The following is a 26,760-nucleotide window of genomic DNA, read 5'->3' as shown; positions in this document are numbered from 1 at the left end:
AACATTTTTTTTAATATACATTTTAGATTCTTCAAAGTAGCCACCCTTTGCCGTGATGACAGCTTTGCACACTCTTGGCATTCTCTCAACTAGCTTCATGAGGAATGCTTTTCCAACAGTCTTGAAGGAGTTCCCACATATGCTGAGCACTTGCTGGCTCCTTTTTCTTCACTCTGCGGTCCAACTCATCCAAAACCATCTCAATTTGGTTGAGGTCAGGTGATTGTGGAGGCCAGATCATCTGATGCAGCACTCCATTACTCTCATTGGTCAAATAGCCCTTACACAGCCTGGAGGTGTTTTGGGTCATTGTCCTGTTGAAAAACAAATGATAGTCCCACTAAGCACAAACCAGATGGGATGGCATATCGCTGCAGAATGCTGTGGTAGCCATACTGGTTAAGTGTGCCTTGAATTCTAAATAAAATCACTGACAGTGTCACCAGCAAAGCACCCCCACACCATCACACCTCCTCCTCCATGCTTCACGGTGGGAACCCCACATGCGGAGATAATCCGTTCATCTACTCGGTTGGAAACAAAAATCTAAAATTTGGACTCATCAGACCAAAGGACAGATTTCCACTGGTCTAATGTCCACTGCTCATGTTTTTTGGCCCAAGCAAGTCTCTTCTTATTATTGGTGTCCTTTAGTAGTGTTTCCTTTGCAGCAATTAGACCATGAAGGCCTGATTCACACAGTCTCCTCTGAACAGTTGATGAGATGTGTCTGTCACTTGACCTGTGAAGCATTTATTTGGGCTGCAATTTCTGAGGCTGGTAACTCGAATGAACTTATCCTCTGCAGCAGAGATAACTCTGGGTCTTCCTTTCCTGTGGCGGTCCTCATGAGAGCCAGTTTCATCATAGCGCTTGATGGTTTTTGCGACTGCACTTGAAGAAACTTTAAATTCTTGAAATGTTCTGGATTGACTGACCATGTCTTAAAGTAACAATGGACTGTCATTTCTCTTTGCTTCTTTGAGCAGTTCTTGCCATAATATGGACTTGGTCTTTTACCAAATCGGGCTATCTTCTGTATATCCCCCTACCTTGTCACAACACAACTGATTGGCTAAACCACATTAAGGAAAGATATTCTACAAATTAACAAGGCACACCTGTTAATTGAAATGTATTCCAGGTGACTACCTCATGAAGCTGGTTGAGAGAATGCCAAGAGTGTGAAAAGCTGTCATCAAGGCAAAGGGTGGCTATTTTGAAGAATCTAAAATGTTAAATATGTTTTGATTTGTTTAACACGGTTGGCTACTACATGATTCCATATGTGTTATTTCATAGTTTTGATATCTTCACTATTATTCTACAATGTAGAAAATAGTACAAATAAATACAGATTGATTCCAGGCTTTATCTATACACACACACAATCTAGCTATGGCTTTATGTACTGTATCTCTCTATGCATGTCTACCTGGAGAGGCCTGGTTCTCTGGACCAGCACCTGCCACTTGGTGTAGATCCTGGCCACAAGGTCCTTCACCTGGAGGGAGAAAGAGTGAGCGATGAGGAAGAGAGAGCGAGAGGTGGGGTGGATGAGGAAGAGTGCGGAGAGAGAGGAAGAAGAGGAGAAAGGGAGAGAAAACGAGGGGGGTTAAGAGCTGTTTAACTAGAGATAATATCACCATTAATGCATTTATGTGGGTTACAGTTCCCATAGAAATGTTGCCTATATGGAAGTGACTACATACCTTGCTCCTGTAAAGCATCTTCTCACTTTCCCTGATGTCACTTTTGATGTGTTTCTCCAGCTCAGCATTTAGCAACAACAACTGGTTCTTTTGCTCCGAAGGGAAGAACTCAAAGTTGGTGGCTTCGTTGGCCAAGGCCAGGAGGCTGTAGCATAGGTAGTAGGCCTGAAAACAAATGTGTTCATTAGACACCAAACAGAAGAAAACAGGGATGACTTTGACTATTGATCATATATATATATATATATATATATATATATATATATATATATATATATATATATATATATATATATATATATATATATATACACATACATACACACACAGTTGAAGTCGGAAGTTCACATACACCTTAGCCAAATACATTTAAACTCAGTATTTCACAATTCATGACATTTAATCCAAGTAAAAATTATATGTCTTAGGTTAGATAGGATCACCACTTTAGTTTTAAGAAAGTGAAATGTCAGAATAATGATTTATTTCAGCTACTATTTCTTTCATCACATTCCCAGTGGGTCAGAAGTTTACATATACTCAATTAGTATTTGGTAGCATTGCCTTTAAATTGTTTAACTTGGGTCAAACGTTTCAGGTAGCCTTCCACAAGCTTCCCACAATAAGTTGGGGGAATTTGGCCCATTCCTCCTGACAGAGCTGGTTGTAAATGAGTCAGGTTTGTAGGCCTCCTTGCTCGCACACGCTTTTTCAGTTCTGCCCACACATTTTCCATAGGATTGAGGTCAGGGCTTTGTGATGGCCACTCCAATACCTTGACTTTTCTGTCCTTAAGCATTGCTTCAATATATCTACATAATTTTCCTACCTCATGATGCCATCTATTTTGTGAAGTGCACCAGTCCCTCCTGCAGCAAAGCAACCCCACAACATGATGCTGCCACCCGCGTGCTTCACGGTTGGGATGGTGTCCTTCGGCTTGCAAGCCTCCCCCTTTTTCCTCCAAACATAACGATGGTCATTATGGCCAAACAGTTCTATTTTTGTTTCATCAGACCAGAGGCATTTCTCAAAAAAGTACGATCTTTGTCCCCGTGTGCAGTTGCAAACCATAGTCTGGCTTTTAGCCTATCAGAAGCTTCTAAAGCCATGACATAATTTTCAGGAATTTTCCAAGCTGTTTAAAGGCACAGTCAACTTAGTGTATGTAAACTTCTGACTCACTGGAATTGTGATACAGTGAATTATATGTGAAATAATCTGTTTTTAAACAATTGTTGGAAAAATTACTTGTGTCATGCACAAAGTAGATGTCCCAACCGACTTGCCAAAACTATACTTTGCTACAAGAAATTTGTGGAGTGGTTGAAAAACGAGTTTTAATGACTCCGACCTAAGTGTATGTAAACTTCCGACTTCAACTGTATATGCACTTCCCTTACAAACCACTGTCGGTTGTGTGACCTAATGAACACAACCCTAGTTCTCCTGATTTAACCGGACAACGGGTGTAGTCACTTGGAACCAGACGCAAGCAAACAAACCTATGCTGGGAGGGACTAGCTGCTGCTCTTGTCTAAAAATAAACTCATATTTTGTTGCAAAACAAATTCTGTTGCAAAATGACCCTTATATACCCTGGTAAATAACCCTTTGTTGACCTGCTGGTCCAGGGAGGCACAGTCCTCCTCTTCCTCCCGCTCTCTGTGTGGGTGGTGACTCCTCCTGTAGCAGGAGGTGGCCAGCCCCCGGAGGAGTGAGGAGGGCCGCATTCGGGAGAGATAGGGACGCAGGTCTGACAGCTGGAACTCTGTGTTGGAGGGAATGTAAGTGCATCTGTTGTTCAGCAGCTTGGAGATGGCCGACACACTGAGGTGTCTCCTGAGTTGCTTGCCGCGCATGCTGTCTGGCAGGAGCTCAACCAGCCAGCGAAGGTTGTGGTGGTCCTCAGTCAGGGCAATCAGTGACATGCAGATCCTGGGCAGCTACAGGACAGGACAGGAGATGAATCAACATCAACAATCAGACAGGAGAAACACACACAGTGAGATGAGTTTACCTAACAAAGGAAAGAAATGGTGACAAGCACCATACCAGTGTCTACATACAGTGAGCTCTAAAAGTATTGGGACAGTAGCTAGGTTTCCATCCAATTTGTGACAGATTTTCATGGGAATATAAAAAAATCTGCATAGAATAACATGCTCATTTTCCACCAGAGATGTTTCTCCATCAAACTAACCTTTTGCGGATAAAAGGCTATGCGCGATGACGTAGTGCACATAAAAATGACTTTTGTAGTTAAATTACAAGTTAAATGGGTTTCCATAGGGCCTCCCGAGTGGCGCAGCGGTCTAAGGCACTGCATCGCAGTGCTTCTGGGTTAAGTAAGCAGTGTGTCCAGAAGCAGTGTGGCTTGGCGGAGTCGTGTTTCAGAGGATGCATGGCTCTCCACCTTCGCCTCTCCCGAGTCCGCACGGGAGTTGCAGCAATGGGACTGTAAATACCAATTGGATCCCACGAAATTGAGGAGAAAAAAAGGGGTAAAAAGTAACATTTTATTTTTATATAAAATAAACAAATTAGTTTCCATTGCATTTTCAACTTTACTGATGGTTTTGTAACAAAAACTGTTGCATTATATTGCAAATGTGCCCACTCTAGTCTTGGCACATGCACTTTAACCAACAGCTCGCAGATGCCTTCATGCATGATGAGAATATTATGGACACAAGAGCAAGATTATTTGTATTTGTCAAACGGCAGCTAAGCATTGACGATCATGTCACAAGAATAAGACCCTCGATATTCATTGGAAAAGAGCATCAAGCTCATCACCTTGCACTTTCACCTAACTTAGTTCATCTGTGGCCTAATAAACAGCATGGTTTACAGATTGGTAGTGGGAGGACCACACAACATCGCGTGACTCCAAGTTTACTTAAATATGATGGTTATATTAATATTTGCTCAAAAAAGCACTGCCATTTCTCACATAATTTATTTTAGACACAAAAACATCCCACCATGTCAAACAAACAAATTGTCTGTTGGCATTTATAAAATTGTACTGGCATTTCTTGTTTCCATCAGCCCGGGCATGCGTCGGGTAATTCATCCGCATGAAATGGTTGGATGGAAGCCTGGTTAGTGACACATTTTGCGGGTTTTGGCTCTGGTCTACAGCACTTTGGATTTGAAATGATACAAAGTTAGAGGCACAAATATCATACCCCCTAAAAAATGCTAACCTCTCCTGTTCTTGTAATGGTGAGAGGTTAGCATGTCTTGGAGGGTGATATAAAATGCTAACATCTCCTGTTCTTGTAATGGTGAGAGATTAGCATGTCTTGGAGGGTGATATAAAATGCTAACCTCTCCTGTTCTTGTAATGGTGAGAGGTTAGCATGTCTTGGGGGGTGATATAAAATGCTAACCTCTCCTGTTCTTGTAATGGTGAGAGGTTAGCATGTCTTGGGGGGATGATATAAAATGCTAACCTCTCCTGTTCTTGTAATGGTGAGAGGTTAGCATGTCTTGGGGGGATGATATAAAATGCTAACCTCTCACCATTACAATAACAGGAGAGGTTAGCATTTTATATCATCCCCCCAAGACATGCTAACCTCTCACCATTAACCACTAACCTCTCCTGTTCTTGTAATGGTGAGAGGTTAGCATGTCTTGGGGGATGATTTTTGTGCATCTGTAACTTTCTCACTCATCATTATTCAATCAAGACTATCCGTAATCATGGTAGCATCCACATTAATGTAGAAGTGTTTAGAAACATATTATATTCTTATTTAGAATAAAAGTGACTCCAAAATGTCACAATACATTATTTACCATTCATTTCTATTGGAAACAAAATAATCTCAAACACAAACAAAACAAACAGCATATGTATCCAACAAGTTTGCAGAGTCAAGCTTGATGTAAATCATTGTGTGCTATGAATATGGGACCAAATATTACACTTGACTACTTTAATTCACAAGTGAATTTGTCCCAATGCGTATGGTCCCTGAAAATGGAGGGGGGGGGGACTATGTACAAAAAGTGTTGTAATTTCTAAATGGTTCATCCAATATGAATGATAATACCCTCAAATGAAAGCTGACAGTCTGACCTTTAACCTCAGCCGTTGTATCATCCAAAGTGCTAGAGTACAGAAACAAAACATGTAAAAACGGTGCATGTCTACATTCTGTTGTTAAAAAGGTCCTATTCCAAGACATAGAGGTGGATTAAAAGTAAAATCCCAGAGATCCTCTTAAATTACTATTGTAATTCCTAATTCAATGTCAAAATCTGTAATGACTTTCTATCCAGCGGGAGGGCATTCCCATGCCCCGTCACCATCAGTTTAAATGTTTTTACTTTAGATTACATCAAATTGCACTTTTTAACGTTATCTTTTTTTACTACAAAACTTAGAAATTTGCCATTTTCATGTACTGTATGTAGACACTGGTATGGTACCAGAGATAATGAATATGATGTTGAAAAGTGGTGGACTGTCCCCTTTAAAGGCCTTCTAAACCTGCATTGTTCTCGGCCCCTGGCTAAGACAGGCCCTGGGCTTATCTCGAATTAACACAAGCATTTGTTAACCCTGTGCTAAGGACTCTTTACATAGACCTGGGCTAACGTACAAACAACACGCGACAAATACATCCTATCTCCGACATGCGTCCAATGTTACGTTCTATCTAGAGTCCTTTTGTTTTGTTTTACCTCTTCAGTGGCCACAATGTCAGTGGTGACATCACTGTGTCCTCCGGTGTAGGGCTAAATTGATCACATGTGCAAAGAAAGCCATCTGTGGCCCCAGTCCAGGCTCTATCACTGCATTTACTTGGTTCTTGGCATTCTCTGTGGTGGTTGCGATATTGCTATTGGGCCTCTCTAGCTTCCACTCTGCTACTGCTCCTAGCAGTACCTGCGCCAGATTTGTGTTTCTCTCATAGTCTGGGGAGCACCGGACTTCACATCTCCCACTCCTCTGGTGTAGTGAGCAGTCAGTCACGTAGCTTTCTGTTACCCTGGAGGTCCTCTCCTCTGGTGTAGTGAGCAGTCAGTCACGTAGCTTTCCGTTACCCTGGAGGTCCCCTCCTCTGGTGTAGTGAGCAGTCAGTCACGTAGCTTTCTGTTACCCTGGAGGTCCACTCCTCTGGTGTAGTGAGCAGTCAGTCACGTAGCTTTCTGTTACCCTGGAGGTCCCCTCCTCTGGTGTAGTGAGCAGTCAGTCACATAGCTTTCTGTTACCCTGGAGGTCCACTCCTCTGGTGTAGTGAGCAGTCAGTCACGTAGCTTTCTGTTACCCTGGAGGTCCCCTCCTCTGGTGTAGTGAGCAGTCAGTCACGTAGCTTTCTGTTACCCTGGAGGTCCTCTCCTCTGGTGTAGTGAGCAGTCAGTCACGTAGCTTTCTGTTACCCTGGAGGTCCCCTCCTCTGGTGTAGTGAGCAGTCAGTCACGTAGCTTTCTGTTACCCTGGAGGTCCACTCCTCTGGTGTAGTGAGCAGTCAGTCACGTAGCTTTCTGTTACCCTGGAGGTCCACTCCTCTGGTGTAGTGAGCAGTCAGTCACATAGCTTTCCGTTACCCTGGAGGTCCACCCGTCTGGGGTGAGGGCAACAGAGGATGCCTTGGATAATTCATCAACAATTTTGATATTTTCTTGTTCATAAAGATCTGGCATGATTTTCATGCTGAAGTGGGTGCGGCAGGGGATTTCGTAGAATGGCTCAAGCACTTTCACCATATTTTTAAACCCTTTGTTTCCACAACAGAGTATGGCCTCATGTCTGCAGTGATAAACATCCCAATAGATTTGGTGATGGCTTTAACCAGGTCTGATTCTGCAGCAAAGGGCTGCTTAAATGTCGCGGTGAGAAGTTGTTGTCTCTTGGCTGACTTGGCTCCTGTCACTGACACACCAGGGTGATGACGCTTTAAGTGTGACCATGCTCAATCTATTTCCATGATCATACGGCTTTCTTGTGACACAATGCCTACACTAGAGGTCGACCGATTAAAATCGGCATGGCCGATTAATTAGGCCCGATTTCAAGTTTTCATAACAATTGGTAATCTGCATTTTTGGACGCCGATTAGATTGCACTCCACGAGGAGACTGCTTGGCAGGCTGACCACCTGTTACGCGAGTGCAGCAAGGAGCCAAGGTAAGTTGCTAGCTAGCATTGAACTTATCTTATAAAAAAACGAATCAATTTTAACATAATCACTAGTTAACCTCTTCACTATAGGGGGCAGTATTTTCACGGCCGGATGAAAAACGTACCCAAATTAAACTGCCTCCTACTCAGACTCAGAAGGTAGGATATGCATATTATTAGTAGATTTGGATAGAATACACTCTGAAGTTTCTAAAACTGTTTGAATGATGTCTGTGAGTATAACAGAACTCATATGGCAGGCAAAAACCTGAGAAAAATCCAACCAGGAAGTTGGACCTCAGAACTTCATTTGAAATGACTACAACTCTCTATCTAAAATACAGTGTCTGTGATGTCATATTGCACTTCCTAAGGCTTCCACTAGATGTCAACAGTCATTAGAACCTCGTTTGAGGCTTCTAGAATACAATTTGATTGAATAACACCCGGAACAGTATGTGGTCTGGCTGGGGTCATTGCCTTACCTCGCGCACGCTCACGAAGGATTAGCCATCTTTCTTTTTCTTCTGTAATGCATCTGCTATTGTCCGGTTGGAATACTATCGCAATTCTACAATTATAACACCCTAAAGATTGATTGTGAACATGGTTTGACATGTTTCTACAAACGTTGAGGGAACTTTATAACTTTTCGTCGACGGTGGATAGATACATTTTGGAATGGGGATCTGGACGCGCCATCAAAACGGATTTATTTTGTCATAAATGATGGACTTTATCGAACAAATGAACATTTCTTGTGGAAGTGGGAGACCTTCTGAGTACATTCAGCCGAAGATCAGCAAAGGTAAGATAATATTTTTAACATATTTCAGCATTTTGTGGATGCCGTGGCTGGACGGCTAACTGAATAGCATGGTGCTCAGTACTCAGAATATTGAACAATGTGCTTTCTACGTAAAGTTATTTTGAAGTCTGACACAGCAGGTGCATAAAAGAGTACTGTATCTATAATTCTTAAGATAATTATGTATTTTATCAACGTTTATGATGAGTATTTTTGTAAATTCACCGGACATTTTGGGGTGAATACATTTTCTGAACGTCACGCGCCAATGTAAAATGTTTTTTTTTTAATATAAATATGAACTTGATGGAACAAAAAATGCATGTATCGTCTAACATAATGTCCTAGGAGTGTCATCTGATGAAGATCGTCAAAGGTTAGTGCATAATTTTAGCTGGTTTTGTGCTGTTGGACGGCTAACCTTGCTTTGAAAATGGCTGTCCTTGCTAAGAAAATGGCTGTGTTGTAGTTTTTTGCTGTGGTTGTATCCTAACATAATCTAATGTTTTGCTTTCGCTGTAAACCCTTTTTGAAATCGGACAATGTGGTTAGATTAACGAGAGTCTTATCTTTAACATGGTGTAAAATAGTTGATTGTTTGAGAAAACAGAATTGTGGTATTTTAGTTGGTTTTGTATTTCGCGCCATGCGATCCCATTGGCTGTTGGCTAGGGGTCCCGCTGGCGGAACGGGGTGCCTCTAGCGGAACGTGCTCGCCAGAGGTAGCCTGACTGCCATTAGGTACCGAGATGAGATCCTCAGACCCCTTGTGAGACCATATGCTGGTGCGGTTGGCCCTGGGTTCCTCCTAATGCAAGACAATGCTAGACCTCATGTGGCTGGAGTGTGTCAGCAGTTCCTGCAAGAGGAAGGCATTGATGTTATGGACTGACCCGCCCGTTCCCCAGACTTGAATCCAATTGAACACATCTGGGACATCATGTCTCGCTCCATCCACCAACGCCACGTTGCACCACAGACTGTTCAGGAGTTGGCGGATGCTTTAGTCCAGGTCTGGGAGGAGATCCCTCAGGAGACCATCCGCCACCTCATCAGGAGCATGCCCAGGCGTTGTAGGGAGGTCATACAGGCACGTGGAGGCCACACACACTACTGAGCCTCATTTTGACTTGTTTTAAGGACATTACATCAAAGTTGGATCAGCCTGTAGTGTGGTTTTCCACTTTAATTTTGAGTGTGACTCCAAATCCAGACCTCCATGGGTTGATAAAATGGATTTCCATTGATTATTTTTGTGTGATTGTTGTCAGCACATTCAACTATGTAAAGAAAAAAGTATTTAATAAGATTATTTCATTCATTCAGATCTAGGATGTGTTATTTTAGTGTTCCCTTTATTTTTTTGAGCAGTGTGTGTTCTCATGTTCTGAGCACATACTGCACTTTTACTTTCTTCTCCAACACTGTTTTTGCATTATTTAAACTAAATTGTTTTTATTTATGTATTATATTAAGTTAAAATAAAAGTGTTCATTCAGTATTGTTGTAATTGTCATTATTACAAATATATATATAAAAATCGTCCGATTAATCAGTACCGGCTTTTTTTGGTCCTCCAATAACCGGTATCGGCATTGAAAAATCATAAATCGGTCGACCTCTAGTCTACACACCGTAATGGTGTTGTCCACCACCCTTCTTCCGTCATCATATTTGACAGGGAAGCCTAAATGCTCCCATAAATGAGACTAAAATGAAGCGGGAGGCTTTTCCAGTTCTTCAGCTCCTCCGCCAGCCATAGCTGTCACTGGTCTTTTTTTCTTCTTTGCTTTTTGCAACGTCAGCATCCAGGATTGATTCGTTGAGATTCAACATGCCCCGTTCACGTGAACAGTAAACACAACTGCTTTAAAAAAAATAATCAAATCAACCTTCAGGCTTCAGAGTAAAACACAACATCGAGATTTAGCCAACTATTACTTTAGAAAGTAACAGCAGCAGTAAAACTGTATTTCACACTACGATGGTTCAACCTTGCGATTGATCTGCGGTTCACATGCGTGCTGAGCCATGGGGGGGGGGTGATCCGTACGGATCAACTACGGTCCGTTACACCACTAGTCATGGTTCACATGCGTGCTGAGCCGTGGGGGGTGATCCGTACGGATCACGGATCAACTACGGTCCGTTACACCACTAGTCATGAGCATATGTAGATTAAGTGAAAGTGCAGCTTTTGTGATTGGACCTAGAAAATTCTTGACCCTGTTTCATACGGGCTATTTTGGCACCGTGTTGAAAAAAAGTCAGTGCTAACCCTGCTCCGGAGCAGGGCCAGCTAGCCCTGGGCTAAGGATGGTGCTAACCCTGCTCCGGAGCAGGGCCAGCTAGCCCTGGGCTAAGGATGGTGCTAGCCCTGGGCTAAGGATGGTGCTAGCCCACTTTACAATGCGCAAGCGTGAACACTCCCTTAGCCATGGGCTTATTTAGACAGCAAACAATTGGATGGTGGAGACAAGCAAGTAGGAGATGAAGTTAGAAACTCTTGAGGCGGGGATTGAACCCATAACCATTGGGGTTGAACATGTACACGTTTTACTACGGCACCACGCAGAAGCCACAGAAGAAGAAAGAAATGAAACAGTTGACTGACTGACCATGATGTCCAAGTCCCTTATGTTGTTGACCAGGTTGTGCAGTAGGGAGCGGAGGTGCTCAGTGGGCTGGAGGGCGAGCTGCGTGTCCAGGCCCACTCTGCTCACCACCGTCAGGAGTAACAGCAGGTCTCGGTCACTGTAGGCCCGCGGGCACAACGACGTACAATGACCCATGTACTTGATGACATTGTCAAAGTTGTGTTCAGGGAAAGTTCTGAGCTCCTTCTTGCTGGACAGGCTCTCTGTGCTGATCTGGAGGCCCTCTCTACATACACACAGGTAGTTATTATCTGTCTGTCAGAAAAACAGTATGAACGAAGTAGTTATTGACACACACACACACACACACACACACACACACACACACACACTTACATCAGGTCTCCCTCAGTGAAGGGGGGTTGTAGGTTCTCCAGGGGGAAAAGGGTGACGAAGGGAACCCCCATGTTCATGAAGACCAGGGTCATGTCTCCAATACTGGGAACCCACACCTCAAACCTCTCACTCTGATTCAGCACCATGTGTTCAGCAGCAGAGCAGGCAATATCTCCAAGGACCTTTAGTACCTGATGACAGGTCAGCCTGTCTGAGTGGACTGACATCATCTACAGGAGGAGGGAGGGAGAGAGAAAGAGAGAGGCTGACTTTTTGTCTGTCTTTAATGAGCCATCCTCATTTGATTAAAAACACTTTAGTACCCCACCGTTAGTCCTCCCTCCTATGTTAGTCCCCCCCACACAAAATAAAGAGTTGCGTACCACCAAACCACCAGAGAGAGCGACATCAATACATTGATCAATTAAAATGAAGCAATTATACAAACAAATCAATCAATTTGATTAGTCTAGCGCAGGGACAGGTAAAAGGGGGTGTAGAGTAGTACCTGGAAGAGCCAGCGGGTCACCTGGGGAGGGCAGGGGGAGGAGCAGTAGGCTCTCTGGAACAGCTGGGAACTGACCTGGGTCCTGAACTGCTCTGGAGAGGACCTGAGAGACACAGAGGGAACGAGAGATGGGAGAGAGAGGGGAAAAAACACACCAGAGAGAGATGAGAGAGAGATTTGACTAGTGTAATGTTAGCTAGCTACATAGTTGTCTTTGTATCAAAATAAAGGCGTAGTACAGAGTAACTATCGAGGTTAGCTAGCCAGCTAACCCTACCAGCTAGCTGTATCATTTTTAGTCAATAAGATTTTTGCAACGTAAGCTTAACTTTCTGAACATTCGAGATGTGTAGTCCACTTGTGTAGATAGCAGGACTGACTTTGTGTTAGCTAGCCAACGTTTAATTACTTCTGCGTTATGAACTAGACACGGACACGAATGATCCATTGGTAGCTTGTTGTTACCAAGTATTGGTGCTAACCGTGTGTTATAGGATGCTAGCACGCTAGTTAGCTAGTTAGCTACGGCGTCATAGGACACGGTGCACTAGGTGGGTTTTCACGGAAGAATACTGTACCAAGTTATCTAGCGGAACAAACTAAGTTTGAGCCTATTCCTGGAAACATTGAACCACTGTAGTTTACATCAATTTTAATTTGTAGTGGTAGCTAGAAAAGTTATATTTTAGCGTTTTAGTGCTTCAGTGAATTGTTAGTGAGGGAGGCCCTGCTCTCTCGCTTCCCCAGTTGTTTAGTTCATTTTTCATGCCAATCTCCTTTGCATTAGCGTAGCCTCTCCTGTAGCCTATCAACCATGTGTCTGTCTATCCCTGTTCTCTCCTCTCTGCACAGGCCATACAAACGCTTCACATCGCGTGGCCGCTGCCACTCTAACCTGGTGGTCCCAGCGCACACGACCCACGTAGAGTTCCAGGTCTCCGGCAGCCTCTGGAACTGCCGGTCTGCGGCCAACAAGGCAGAGTTCATCTCAGCCTATGCTACCCTCCCGTCCCTAGACTTCCTGGCGCTGACGGAAACATGGATTACCACAGAAAACACTGCTACTCCTACTGCTCTCTCCTCGTCTGACCACGTGTTCTCACACACCCCGAGAGCATCTGGTCAGCGGGGTGGTGGCACTGGAATCCTCATCTCTCCCAAGTGGACATCCTCTCTTTCTCCCCTGACCCATCTGTCTATCTCCTCATTTGAATTCCATGCTGTCACAATCACTAGCCCATTCAAGCTTAACATCCTTACCATTTATTGCCCTCCAGGTTCCCTTGGAGAGTTCATCAATGAGCTTGACAAGTTCCTTTCCTGAGGATGGCTCACGCCTCACAGTTCTGGGTGACTTTAACCTCCCTACGTCTACCTTTGACTCATTTCTCTCTGCCTCCTTCTTTCAACTCCTCTCCTCTTTTGACCTCACCCTCTCACCGTCTCCCCCTACTCACAAGGCAGGCAATATGCTTGATCTCATCTTCACTAGATGCTGTTCTTCTACTAATCTCACTGCAACTCCCCTCCAAGTCTCCGATCACTACCTTGTATCCTTTTCCCTCTCGCTCTCCTCCAACACTACTCACTCTGCCCCTACTCAGATGGTATTGCGCCGTCGCAACCTTCGCTCTCTCTCTCCTGCTACTCTCTCCTCTTCCATCCTATCATCTCTTCCCTCTGCTCAATCCTTCTCCAACCAATCTCCTGATTCTGCCTCCTCAACCCTCCTCTACTCCCTTTCTGCATCCTTTGACTCTCTATGTCCCCTATCCTCCCGACCGGCTCGGTCCTCCCCTCCTGCTCCGTGGCTTGACCACTCATTGCGAGCTCACAGAACAGGGCTCCGGGCAGCCGTGCGGAAATGGAGGAAAACTAGCCTCCCTGCAGACCTGTCATCTTTTCACTCCCTCCTCTACATTTTCCTCCTCGGTTTCTGCTGCTAAAGCCACTTTCTACCACTCTAACTTCCAAGCATCTGCCTCTAACCCTAGGAAGCTCTTTGCCACCTTCTCCTCCCTCCTGAATCCTCCTCCCCCCCCCCTCCTCCCTCTCGGCGGATGACTTCGTCAACCATTTTGAAAAGAATGTCGACGGCATCCGATCCTCGTTTGTTAAGTCAAACGACACCGCTGGTCCTGCTCACATTGCCCTACCCTATGCTTTGACCTCTTTCTCCCCTCTCTCTCCAGATGAAATCTTGCGTCTTGTGATGGCCGGCCGCCCAACAACCTGCCCGCTTGACCCTAACCCCTCCTCTCTTCTCCAGACCATTTCCGGAGACCTTCTCCCTTACCTCACCTCGCTCATCAACTCATCCTTGACCGCTGGCTACGTCCCTTCCGTCTTCAAGAGAGCGAGAGTTGCACCCGTTCTCAAAAAACCTACACTCGATCCCTCCGATGTCAACAACTACAGACCAGTATCCCTTCTTTCTTTTCTCTCCAAAACTCTTGAACGTGCCATCCTTGGCCAGCTCTCCTGCCATCTCTCTCAGAATGACCTTCTCGATCCAAATCAGTCAGGTTTCAAGGCTGGTCATTCAACTGAGACTGCTCTTCTCTGTGTCACAGAGGCTCTCCGCGCTGCTAAAGCCAACTCTCGCTCCTCTGCTCTCATCCTTCTAGACCTATCTGCTGCCTTTGATACTGTGAACCATCAGATCCTCCTCTCCACCCTCTCCGAGTTGGGTATCTCCGGCGCGGCTCACTCTTGGATTGCGTCTTACCTGACAGGTCGCTCCTACCAGGTGGCGTGGTGAGAATCCGTCTCCGCACCACGTGCTCTCACCACTGGTGTCCCCCAGGGCTCAGTTCTAGGCCCTCTCCTATTCTCGCTATACACCAAGTCACTTGGCTCTGTCATATCCTCACATGGTCTCTCCTATCATTGCTACGCAGACGACACACAATTAATCTTCTCCTTTCCCCCTTCTGATAACCAGGTGGCAAATCGCATCTCTGCATGTCTGGCAGACATATCAGTGTGGATGACGGATCACCACCTCAAGCTGAACCTCGGCAAGACGGAGCTGCTCTTCCTCCCGGGGAAGGACTGGCCTTTCCATGATCTCGCCATCACGGTTGACAACTCCATTGTGTCCTCCTCCCAGAGTGCTAAGAGCCTCGGCGTGACCCTGGACAACACCCTGTCGTTCTCCGCTAACATCAAGGTGGTGACCCGATCCTGTAGGTTCATGCTATACAACATTCGCAGAGTACGACCCTGCCTTACACAGGAAGCGGCGTAGGTCCTAATCCAGGCACTTGTCATCTCCCGTCTGGATTACTGCAACTCGCTGTTGGCGGGGCTCCCTGCCTGTGCCATTAAACCCCTACAACTCATCTAGAACGCTGCAGCCCGTCTGGTGTGCAACCTTCCCAAGTTCTCTCACGTCACCCCGCTCCTCCGCTCTCTCCACTGGCTTCCAGTTGAAGCTCGCATCCGCTACAAGACCATGGTGCTTGCCTACGGAGCTGTGAGGGGAACGGCACCTCCGTACCTTCAGGCTCTGATCAGGCCCTACACCCAAACAAGGGCACTGCGTTCATCCACCTCTGGCCTGCTGGCCCCCCTACCTCTGCGGATGCACAGTTCCCACTCAGCCCAGTCAAAACTGTTCGCTGCTCTGGCACCCCAATGGTGGAACAAGCTCCCTCACGACGCCAGGACAGCGGAGTCAATCACCACCTTCCGTAGACACCTGAAACCCCACCTCTTTAAGGAATACCTGGTATAGGATATAGTAATTTTTCTAACCCCCCCCTAAAAAAAGATATAGATGTACTATTGTAAAGTGGTTGTTCCACTGGATATCATAAGGCGAATGCACCAATTTGTAAGTCGCTCTGGATAAGAGCGTCTGCTAAATGACGTAAATGTAGAGAGAGAGAGAGAGAGAGAGAGAGAGAGAGAGAGAGAGAGAGAGAGAGAGAGAGAGAGAGAGAGGAGAGAGAGAGAGAGAGAGAGAGAGAGGAGAGAGAGAGAGAGAGAGAGAGAGAGAGAGAGAGAGAGAGAGAGAAAAAACACACCAGAGAGATGAGAGCGAGAGAGCGGAGGAAAACAACAGAGATGGGGTGATGGGGCAAGAGAGGAGAGGACTGAACATTTCCTCTCAGTCACACACACACCTTACCAGAGGATTGTTTTCTGTGTGGTGTCACACGGGGTGACGTTAGAGCGTCTCAGCTGCAGTGTGTGTTGGCTGAAGAGACGGCCAAAGTTATCCAGGCTGAACACCGCTTCCCCGGGGTGCAGGTCCTGGATGGCACTAGACAACACCGAGAAACGCTGCAGGAAATCCCTGGGGTTGACAAGAGATACACACATAGAAGTGTGGGATTGTGGTTATTAGTCCTCCTCGTGTGTGTGTGTGTGTGTGTGTGTGTGTGTGTGTGTGTGTGTGTGTGTGTGTGTGTGTAGTTACCTCTGCTCCTAGGATAAAGGGAAATTACATTTACATTTTAGTCATTTAGCAGACGCTCTTATCCGGAGCGACTTAGAGTACTTACATTTCATGCATTTTTTTAATTTTTTTTTTTTACTGGGAATCGAACCCATGGCGTTGCAAACACCATGCTCTACCAACTGAGCCACAGAGAAATGGGGAACCTAGACAGTTGGGGATACCTAGACAGTTCAAACGAAGATGTCCGCTGCATTTTTCTGCCTTAATCGACGTCATCGGCGCCCGTAGAGCAGTTGTTGTTAAGTGCCTTGCTCACGGACAGAACAGCAGATTTTTCCACATTGCCCGGCTCAGGGATTCAAACCAGCGACCTTTCGCTGTTAAAACCTCTTAGGGATAGGGGGCAGTATTTTCACGGCCGGATGAAAAACGTACCCAAATTAAACTGCCTGCTACTCTGGCCCAGGAGGTAGGATATGCATATTATTAGTAGATTTGGATAGAAAACACTCTGAAGTTTCTAAAACTGTTTGAATGATGTCTGTGAGTATAACATAACTCATATGGCCGGCAAAAACCTGAGAAAAATCCAACCAGGAAGTGGGAAATCTGAGGTTGTAGTTTTTTTCAAGTGATTGCCTTTACAGTATACAGTGACATTGGGTTCATTTTGCACTTCCTAAAGCTTCCACTAGATGTCAACAGTCTTTAGAACGCTTGAGGATTCTATGGTGAATTTGAAGGGAATAACAGCCCAAGGAAGTAGGTGTCCCATTATAAGGCATGGGCTCAGTCACGCGCAGAGACTTGGGAGCGAGCTGAGTTCATATTCACTCCTAAAGAGAACGGATAGGTCCGGTTGGAATTTTATTGAAGATATGTTAAAAACAACCTAAAGATTGATTCTATACATCGTTTGACATGTTTCTACAAACTGTAGTATAATTTTTTGACTTTTCGTCTGGACTAAGTATGCACGCGCGTTGTGGATTTGGATAGTGAACCTAACGCGCGAACAAAATGGATGTATTTGGACATAAAGATAAGCTTTATCGAACATTTATTGTGGAGCTGGGATTTCTGGGAGTGCATTCTGATGAAGATAATCAAAAGGTAAGTGAATATTTATAATGTAATTTCTTAGTTTTATTGACTCCAAGATGGCGGGTTTCTGTTTGCTTGTTGTTGTTGTCGTCTTCTGGGCTGTACTCAGATTATTGCAAATTGTGCTTTCGCCGTGAACCTTTTTTGAAATCTGACAAAGCGGTTGCATTTAGGAGAAGTGTATCTATAATTCTGTGCATAACACTTGTATATTGATCAAAGTTTATGATGAGTATTTCTGTAATATGTGTGCTCATTCACCGACAGGTTTGGAGGGAAAACATTACGCGCCAAAGTAAAATGGGTTTTTTGGATATAAATATGAACTTTATCGAGCAAAACATACATGTATTGTGTAACATGAAGTCCTATGAGTGCCATCTGATGAAGATCAAAGGTTAGGGCTTAATTTTAGCTCTTCTTGCTAGGAAAATGGCTGTGTGGCTTTTCTTGTTTAGGTGGTGTCCTAACATAATCTAATGTTTTGCTTTCGCCGTAAAGCCTTTTTGAAATCGGACAATGTGGTTAGATTAAGGAGAATCTTATCTTTAAAATGGTGTATAATACTTGAATGTGTGAGAAATTTTAATTATGAGATTTTTGCTGTTTTGAATTTGGCGCTCTGATTTTTCACCGGCTGTTGTCAAATCGATCCCGCTAACGGGATCCGCCTGTTAAGGGGTCACTAAGAGGCTACCTGCACTCTGTTTTCTGTACACTCCACTTTTGTGTTTATATGGATGTACAGTACCAGTCAAAAGTACTGGGTTGACTTAATTTGTACTATTTTCTACATTATAGAATAATAGTGAAGACATCAAAACTATGAAATAACACATATGGAATCATGTAGTAACCAAAAAAAGTGTTAAACAAATCTAAATATATTTTATATTTGAGATTCTTTAAAGTAGCCACCCTTTGCCTTGACAGCTTCGCACACTCCTGGCATTCTCTCAACCAGCTTCATGAGGTAGTCACCTGGAATGCATTTCAATGAACAGGTGTGCCTTGTTAAAAGTTAATTCCACAAATGTCTTTCCTTCTTAATGCGTTTGAGCCAAATCAGTGTGACAAGATAGGGGTGGTATACAGAAGATAGCCCTATTTGATAAAAGACCAAGTCCATATTATGGCAAGAACAGCTCAAATAAGCAAAGAGAAACGACAGTCCATCATTACTTTAAGACATGGAAGGTCAGTCAATCCAGAAAATGTCAAGCACTTCAAGTGAAGTCGCAAAAACTATCAAGCGCTATGATGAAATTGGCTCTCATGAGGACCGACACAGGAAAGGAAGACCCCGAGTTACCTCTGCTGCAGAGGATAAGTTCATTAGTTACCAGCCTCAGAATTTGTAGCCCAAATAAATGCTTCTGAGTTCAAGTAACAGACACATCTCAACATCAACTGTTCAGAGGAGACTGTGTGAATCAGGCCTTCATGGTCATATTGCTGCAAAGGAAACCACTACTAAAGGACACCAATAAGAAGAAGAGACTTGCTTGGGTAAAGAAACACGAGCAATGGACATTAGACCAGTAGAAATCTGTCCTTTGGTTATATGAGTCCAAATTTGAGATTTTTGGTTCCAACCGCCGTGTCTTTATGAGACGCAGAGAAGGTGAACGGATGATCTCCGCATGTGTGGTTCCGACCGTGAAGCATGGAGGAGGAGGTGGGATGGGGCTAAATTCAACCAGCATGGCTACCACAGCATTCTGCAGCAATATATGCCATTCCATCTGCTTTGCGCTTAGTGGGACTATCATTTGTTTGTCAACAGGACAATGACCCAAAACACACCTCCAAGCTGTGTAAGGGCCATTTGACCAAGAAGGAGAGTGATGGAGTGCTGCATCAGATGATCTGGCCTCCACAATCACCCAACCTCAAACCAATTGAGATGGTTTGGGATGAGTTGGACTGCAGAGTGAAGGAAAAGCAGCTAACAAGTGCTCATCATATGTGGAAACTCATTCAAGACTGTTGGAAAAGCATTCCAGGTGAAGCTGGTTGAGAGAATGCCAAGAAGGTGCAAAGCTGTCATCAATGGAAAGGGTGGCTACTTTGAAGAATCTAAAATATTTCTAGATTTTTTAAACACTTTGTTTTGGTTACTACATGATTCCATATGTGTTATTTCATAGTTTTGATGTCTTCACTATTCTTTTACAATGTAGAAAATAGTTTTAAAAAATTAAGAAAATGTAAACCTTGAATGAGGTGTGTCCAAACCTTTGACTGGTACTGTATGTTTTAAGTGTATGTGTGTGTGTGTGTGTAGTTACTTTTGCTGCTGTGAGATAGCCTCCTCAATGTTATCCTCCTCCTCTTCCTCAGCCAATCTCAACAGTTTCTCCTTACAGGAGAGTTGCAGCTTGGCTTCTATCTCCTTAGACCTAGGGAGAATAACCACGACATAGCACACATTGTTATGACATAGAACTTGTTTAATTCTTAAGTCTAAGCCATTGGGGGGGTTCTAAGCTGACATATGGAATTGTTTTAAGATGGTCATACTATGGATCATTTAGCTATTTGATTTAGAATTTTTAGGTAAATAACAAAATATATATATTTGATACATTATTGAATTTGGCATTTACTACTATAGCCCAGAGAAAAGGCATTGAAAAACACATTCATAAATGGGGGAAAAAAATACAGTCAAAAACTAAATCATGAGAAACAAGGTTTTGATGTGTTTGTTCTATATCTAAGAGACATAAGAAAGCTCAGGAAATATATAGATTTTTTACACATATTTAACCCCTTTTGGGGTAGGCACAAAACTACCTTCATCCTCCCATTCCTTTTTTAAAACGGTACAGGTTACCTTCAGACGACACTTGTGGGGGTCATAGAACAAAACGGTTTGGACGCTACAAACAGAAGTTGGCACATCGACTGTAACGACTTCAGACCCCTGACACTTGTGGGGATCGTAAAGCAAAACTGATACCATCATCATGTTTGTGAGAGTCTCCCCTTTCCATAGTCATCATAGTTTTAGGTCAAACAGTTCAGACGCTCCAGACATTATTGTGATAAGATGGATTTTTGGGATGTCTCATGGTCTGACAAACCTCTCTAGCTCTGTCACCTTTCACCGCAGATGTCTTCTGGTCTGAAACACCTCTCTAGCTCTGTCACCTTTCACCGCAGATGTCTTCTGGTCTGAAACACCTCTCTAGCTCTGTCACCTTTCACCGCAGATGTCTTCTGGTCTGAAACACCTCTCTAGCTCTGTCACCTTTCACCGCAGATGTCTTCTGGTCTGAGACACCTCTCTAGCTCTGTCACCTTTCACCGCAGATGCAGAAGTGCAACATCGGCGGATGCGGTGAATTGAGATGCATCCAATGTAAAAAAACTGATCTCTCCAGTTTAACAGATCCCTCCAGTTTAGCAGATCTCTATCTAAACTGACTGATTTTGATGGAGATTGTGTTTATTATGTTACTTAGACTGATGTAGCATAATAAACTCAGGTGCATCAATCGACTCCAGGGGGTTAAGCAATGAGGAGACCTCTCCATCACCTTAGACCTGGGGGGAATAACCACGACAGTGTTGTGACATAGTACTCATACAATATGATATACAACTCTTGTTTAAGTAATGCAGAGACCTCTCCATCACCTTAGACCTGGGGGGAAACAACAAGGACAGAACAAAGTCACGTTTCACAGCAATGTGTCATCTCACAACGATGATACTGTTATTTATTGTTGTGCCTCGTCTCTCACAAAAGCTTTCCAGAACTTGAAAAACTTATTTTTATACTGTTCAACATACCTTGTGTCAATTGAAGCTTATCCCCAATACTGACAAAACTAAACTAAAGGTGTTTTCTAAAACAAGAAATAGACCTTTGAACATTTGACCTATTACTACCTGTCAGGGCAAGGAGATTGAGACTAACTTCATATAAATATCTTGGAATTTTAATTGATGACGGCCTCTCTTTTAAATTGCATATTCAACAACTTACAAAAAAATTGAAGCTGAAGTTAGGATTTATTTTAGGAATAAGGCCTGTTTTTCTTTTGAAGCCAGAAGGAGGCTAGTATCAGCTACATTTATGCCTTTACTAGACTATGGGGATATTTTATATATGAATGCTTCCGCTCAGTGTTTGAGATTTATTTTAAACTGCAAAACCCTTACGCACCACTGCACTTTGTATACCAGGGTTGGCTGGCCTTCTCTAGTCACTCGTAGGCTCAGTCACTGGTATACTTTTATTTACAAAGCCATTTTGGGTTTACTACCATTTAATTTGAGCATTTTTACTGTTCAGAAATGTGGTGGGTACTCTCTTCGTTCGCAGGACTTTATCCTGCTAACTGTTCCAAATGTCCGAACTGAATTTGGTAAAAGGGCTTTTATGTACTCTGCGCCATCGGCCTGGAACGCAATGCAAAATACTTTTAAACTGGAAGAACTTGTCCTGATTGGCGTTTTTAAATCACTGATGAAGGACTGAGACTGATTCCCTGACCTGTCCATTTTATGATTTCTTTTATACACTTGTGAATTCTATGGTTTTTACTAGATTACTTGTAGTTTTTCATGTTGTCTGTCTGTAATTGTGTAATGACTTGGTGCTGCCTATCTTGGCCAGGACGCTCTTGAAAAAGAGATTTTAAATCTCAATGAGCCCTTCCTGGTTAAAAAAAATAAAATAAATGGCACGTTGTCATTTCTCCATTTCTCCAAGACCCACATGGAGAAAATAGCACTATAATGTCACTTATGATAAAGCAATACCTTTGAATGCCCTCCTTTTCCTTCAGCATCTCATCCAGGTTGTTCCTGTAACTGGTGGGTTTCGCTTTAGATGAAGAAGTCTGCCAGAGAAAACATCACATCAACCCATTGAGACTGAGGTAATACTAGTGTAAAACACTGTACCAAACACTGTAGCATTGTTAGTGACGACTTGCGATTTGTAGTCCACTATTTTACGGCATTTCAAATGAGTCATTTGAACTTTTCTAACCTTCTACAGTAAGTTACAACCAAACCATATAAATGCCATTATAGAAAGTAGCTCCTTACAGACTGTTTATAGTGGCTACACTGGACCGCATTTAGGCCTACATCAAAACTGGAAAATTACAATAAGTGAATAAAACATTTTAACAAATAATGGTGATTAAACCTCCAACATCAAATGGAACCATATTCCCTATGTAGTGCACTACTTTTGACCACGACCCATAGGGACACAGCCCTAAGAAAGTTGCATCTTACTGGTTGGCTGTGGTGTGGGAGCCCAATGGGGATGCTGGGTGCAGGGATGGTTCCTTTTTCTGAGGTGTCTGGGGGCCGGGCGCTACGGTCCAGGATCTGCTGCAGGGACGGCAGCTGGTCCTCGTCACTGCTGCTGCTGGTCTGGGATAGCGCCAACTCTAGCCCCAGGCTCAGGTCGAGGCCTAGGCTCAACTCCACATCCAGAGGGTCCTCTTCCAGACTCTTACGGGAATTGTTCTTGTTGCTTCTTTGTTCTCCTTCCTCAAGGAACGATAAACTCTTATGGACCTTCTGGTCTGAGGATGAGGACTTTGCAGAAGCTGAGAGGGGGATAGTTTTCAGAACGGAGGACTCAGTCTTGAGGTAGGCATTCTCATCCTCATCCATAGGTGACACCAACTCTGCTGAAGCAATACCAGGAGATCTCGTTTTCAGTCCCGAGGTGACATCCTTAGGGGACGAGGGTTTCCCTGAGGAAGATAAAGTGCTGGTGATGGCTCTGTATAAGCCGGTCTCTAGTTTAGTCAAGTCATTCCTGCTCAACTCCAGCCTTACAAAGGAGGAGTAGATTTTGGGGTCCAGGAGTAGCTTACAGGGGTCCATTGCAGTGTCCGTACAGGAAGAGATCTTGGGACATGGGATTCGCTGTGAGCGGGATATTGGGGGGATTTCTCTAGGGCTTGTTACATAGGGGGACCCCGGTCCCATACTAGCATCACTGACAGTAGCCAACACAACAGACAGAGGAACCTTGTTGTGTACAGAGGGTGACCTGTCTCCTCTCTGGGGACTGGGGGAAAAGGTAATCGCTGTTCTAGACAGGCTAGAGGTTATGGGGTCAGGGGTGAAAAGGTCATTGAGGTCATCCGGCAAGGCAGACGTTCTCCGGGGGCGAGAGACATGTCGCTTCTTTTCCAACGCATGATGGCGTCTAGAACTAGGGCAGCTCGAGTCCGAGCTCTGAGATTTCGAGTCGGGTTTGGGTGTTCTCCCGTCGGGGCGACCTGTCGGTTCTCTTCCTCTACTCTCTCGCTTTCTGGTCTCTTTTTCTCTACTGCATTCTCCTCTACTAAGGATTGTGACTTGCAGGTTGGCTGGGTTGCCAGATTGGCTGTAGCGGTTGCCTGTTTGAGGATTTATACCACTGTAAAAAGATTGAGTGTTGCCAGATTGGTGATTCATTCTCCTGTATCCAGCCTGAGGGTTGCCGTTATCCTTCACACTATTGCAGCATGGCGTCTGTCCATGGCCGGTGCAGCGCTTCCTCGCAGGCTTGGGTGTGGAGAGTGGATAGGTAGGGACAGTCCTCCTGTCTCTCTCCATCCCTTCCTCTGTCTTCTTAGGGCTGAGACTCTCCTTCAACCTTAGCGTAGGACTTGAGCTCAGATTGTTCTTCATGAAGACTTTCTTCAGGTAGGATGGGTTGGGGCTGGTGGACATCTTAGAACTAGGAGTAAGGGGTCAAATGAAATCAAATGTATTCATAACAGAGCACTTAGCCATCACAAACCAGGCTTTACAGAGATCACAATCAGTAAAATTTCTGGCTTTTCAATTGATTATATTATATTCATTGATTCTTCTAGAAGGCCTTATGAGCTTAGTTAGCACAATTATCTAAACGATCATAAGCCAAAATATAAGGTTAGCTCACTCCATCGTCCATCTTTCTGTAGTCATTTCCAGCTACTACACGTCATACAAAGTTAGCCCTAATAGTAACTGCCGAAGGGGACAAATAAAGTTGCATTGAATGAAATGTCCACCCCTCTGCCCCCCCACCTGGCTGTTCCATCGGGTGGGTGACAGGTACGGATCGGGCCTGGGATATAGTCCTCTGGACGAAGTCTCTTTTTAGCCATGTCCTCTCCTCTTCCTCCGCTTCTCTCCTCCAAGTCTGGCTGTCTGAGTCTCTTCAGAGACAGGGATCTGGTGCCTCCTGGTGGGAAAAATCATAATCAACATGCACAGTAAATAGAATATTTCATATAAAGTTCAACAAGTAAAATACTAGAGAACAAGTACGTGGGTTTTTACAAGGCCCCTCAACAGATGACAAAATATTACATGAATTGTGAAGTTAATTGTGATAACCCCTTTTTCAAGCCCTTTAGCACACGTAACAGAGAGGCCCACTAGATAACTAGAAAAAAGTGCACTTCATGCAAAGTTAGCCTGAATTTGCATAGTTTACTACTCTCAACAAATCATTAGTCAAATGGCAGAAGGGGCATCAGAAACTACTATACAAGTCTGCATCAGCATTGTTACTGTACAAAAAGAACAACATTGAAACGTATAATTTGGAGATGGTTAACCTATTGATGTGTTTATAGACTCATTTTACAAGGGTTAAGGATTCTAAAATAGGTCTATGATGGGCTTGTTATTTACATAAGAGTTAGGTCTAATTTGTACCTGGAGTGAACCGCTTGTTAGAGGGAGTGGTTCCTCTGTGGTCCAGGGAACCACGACTCTGTGGAAAGACCGAAAACAGAAGAGAACCAAATGTCAACATCATTTAATTGCCATTATTGACGTGCCTGTGTGAGGTGAGAGTGAGACAGTTTAGATTATATTCTATGTGTTCGTATCTGCTGAGGACGCAGACTTTCGGGATCAATGAAGTACAATACATGGTGAAAAGTATGTGGACACCTGCTCGTCGAACATCTCATTCCAAAATCATGGCCATTAATATGGAGTTGGTCTCCCCTTTGCAGCTATAACAGCCTCCACTCTTCTGGGAATGCTTTCCACTAGATTTTGGAACATTGCTGTGAGGACTTGCTTCCAAGCCACAAGAGCATTAGTGAGGTCGGCACTGATGTTGGCGATTAGGCTGGCTCCTAGTCAGCGTTCCAATTCATCTCAAAGGTGTTAAATGGGGTTTTGGTCAGGGCTCTGTGCAGGCCAGTCAAGTTATTCCACACCGATCTAGACAAACCATTTCTGTATGGACCTCACTTTGTGCACTGGGGCATTGTCATGCTGAAACAGGAAAGGGCCTTCCCCAAACTGTTGCCACAAAGTTGGAAGCACAGAATCATCTAGAATGTCATTGTAGGCTGTAGCGTTAAGAAACCCATTTCATGAAGCTCCTGACGAACAGTTCTTGTACTGATTTCTTCCAGAGGCAGTTTGGAACTTGGGAGTGAGTGTTGCAACCAGTGCCTGACCTCACTAATGCTCTTGTGGCTGAATGGAAACATTTTCCTGCAGCAATGTTCTGACATCTAGTGGAAAGCCTTCCCAGAAGAGTGGAGGCTGTTATAGCAGCAAAAGGGGGACCAACTCAATATTAACACCCATTGTTTTGGAATGTGATGTTCAACGAGCAGTTGTCCACATACTTTTGGTCATGTAGTGTACCTGCTGTGGATTGACAGGGATGCACATGGTGGGTGACAGTGGACCACCAAGAATCATTGTACTCTCCTTCCCTTCTCCTCCTACTTTGTACTGGCAGACAGACCGGAGAGACTGCGAGAGCTTCTGGGAGAAGTGGTGCCTGCGCTCTGGTGGGCTACTCCCCGGGCTCCGGAGGTCCACGTAAGGGGAAGGTAGCGGCTGGCTGCTCTGCCCCGGTCTGGAGGTAACGGTTGGGGGTACAGAGAGCCTGCGGAGCTGGGCAACAGGGAACGGAGGTCTAGAGCTCCCAACATCACTGGATTCAACCTATAAGTGTGTTGGATAGACATGAGGTAAAGCTGCTGTGAGATTGTTATGCCAATGGAAAGTAGATAGATACAGCAAATTAAGTATGTAGGGATCAGGGTAGGGATCAACTCCATTTCAATTAAAAAAGTAAACCAAATTCCAA

At 44.2% G+C, this 26,760-nt stretch overlaps 1 protein-coding gene across 10 annotated transcripts in view; it reads right to left on the bottom strand.

Moving 5' to 3' along the window:
• The window catches only part of LOC115201567 (SMC5-SMC6 complex localization factor protein 2), a 45,765-nt gene that overhangs the window by 1,413 nt on the left and 17,592 nt on the right, over positions 1 to 26,760 (bottom strand). For 9 of the 10 annotated variants that reach the window (XR_003879764.1, XM_029765323.1, XM_029765318.1 and 6 more), the window contains 13 exons: positions 26,310 to 26,615; positions 25,356 to 25,413; positions 24,720 to 24,876; positions 22,938 to 24,384; positions 22,452 to 22,531; positions 19,967 to 20,077; positions 16,299 to 16,466; positions 12,164 to 12,266; positions 11,656 to 11,885; positions 11,281 to 11,545; positions 3,335 to 3,658; positions 1,713 to 1,877; positions 1,436 to 1,504 (listed from right to left, as the gene is read on the bottom strand). Coding sequence is in view for 9 of the 10 variants with exons in the window: in XM_029765323.1 (XP_029621183.1) it covers positions 1,436 to 1,504; positions 1,713 to 1,877; positions 3,335 to 3,658; positions 11,281 to 11,545; positions 11,656 to 11,885; positions 12,164 to 12,266; positions 16,299 to 16,466; positions 19,967 to 20,077; positions 22,452 to 22,531; positions 22,938 to 24,384; positions 24,720 to 24,876; positions 25,356 to 25,413; positions 26,310 to 26,615 (3,483 nt within the window). In the remaining variant the exon portion in view is untranslated. The remainder of the gene's footprint in view (positions 1 to 1,435; positions 1,505 to 1,712; positions 1,878 to 3,334; positions 3,659 to 11,280; positions 11,546 to 11,655; positions 11,886 to 12,163; positions 12,267 to 16,298; positions 16,467 to 19,966; positions 20,078 to 22,451; positions 22,532 to 22,937; positions 24,385 to 24,719; positions 24,877 to 25,355; positions 25,414 to 26,309; positions 26,616 to 26,760) is intronic. The other variant, XM_029765324.1, reaches the window with a different exon arrangement.

Source organism: Salmo trutta, chromosome 10, assembly GCF_901001165.1.
Source record: "Salmo trutta chromosome 10, fSalTru1.1, whole genome shotgun sequence".
NCBI lineage: Eukaryota > Metazoa > Chordata > Actinopteri > Salmoniformes > Salmonidae > Salmo > Salmo trutta.
The sequence above is the reverse complement of the archived record's forward strand: the minus strand, read 5'-3'. Positions and strand labels throughout refer to the sequence as shown.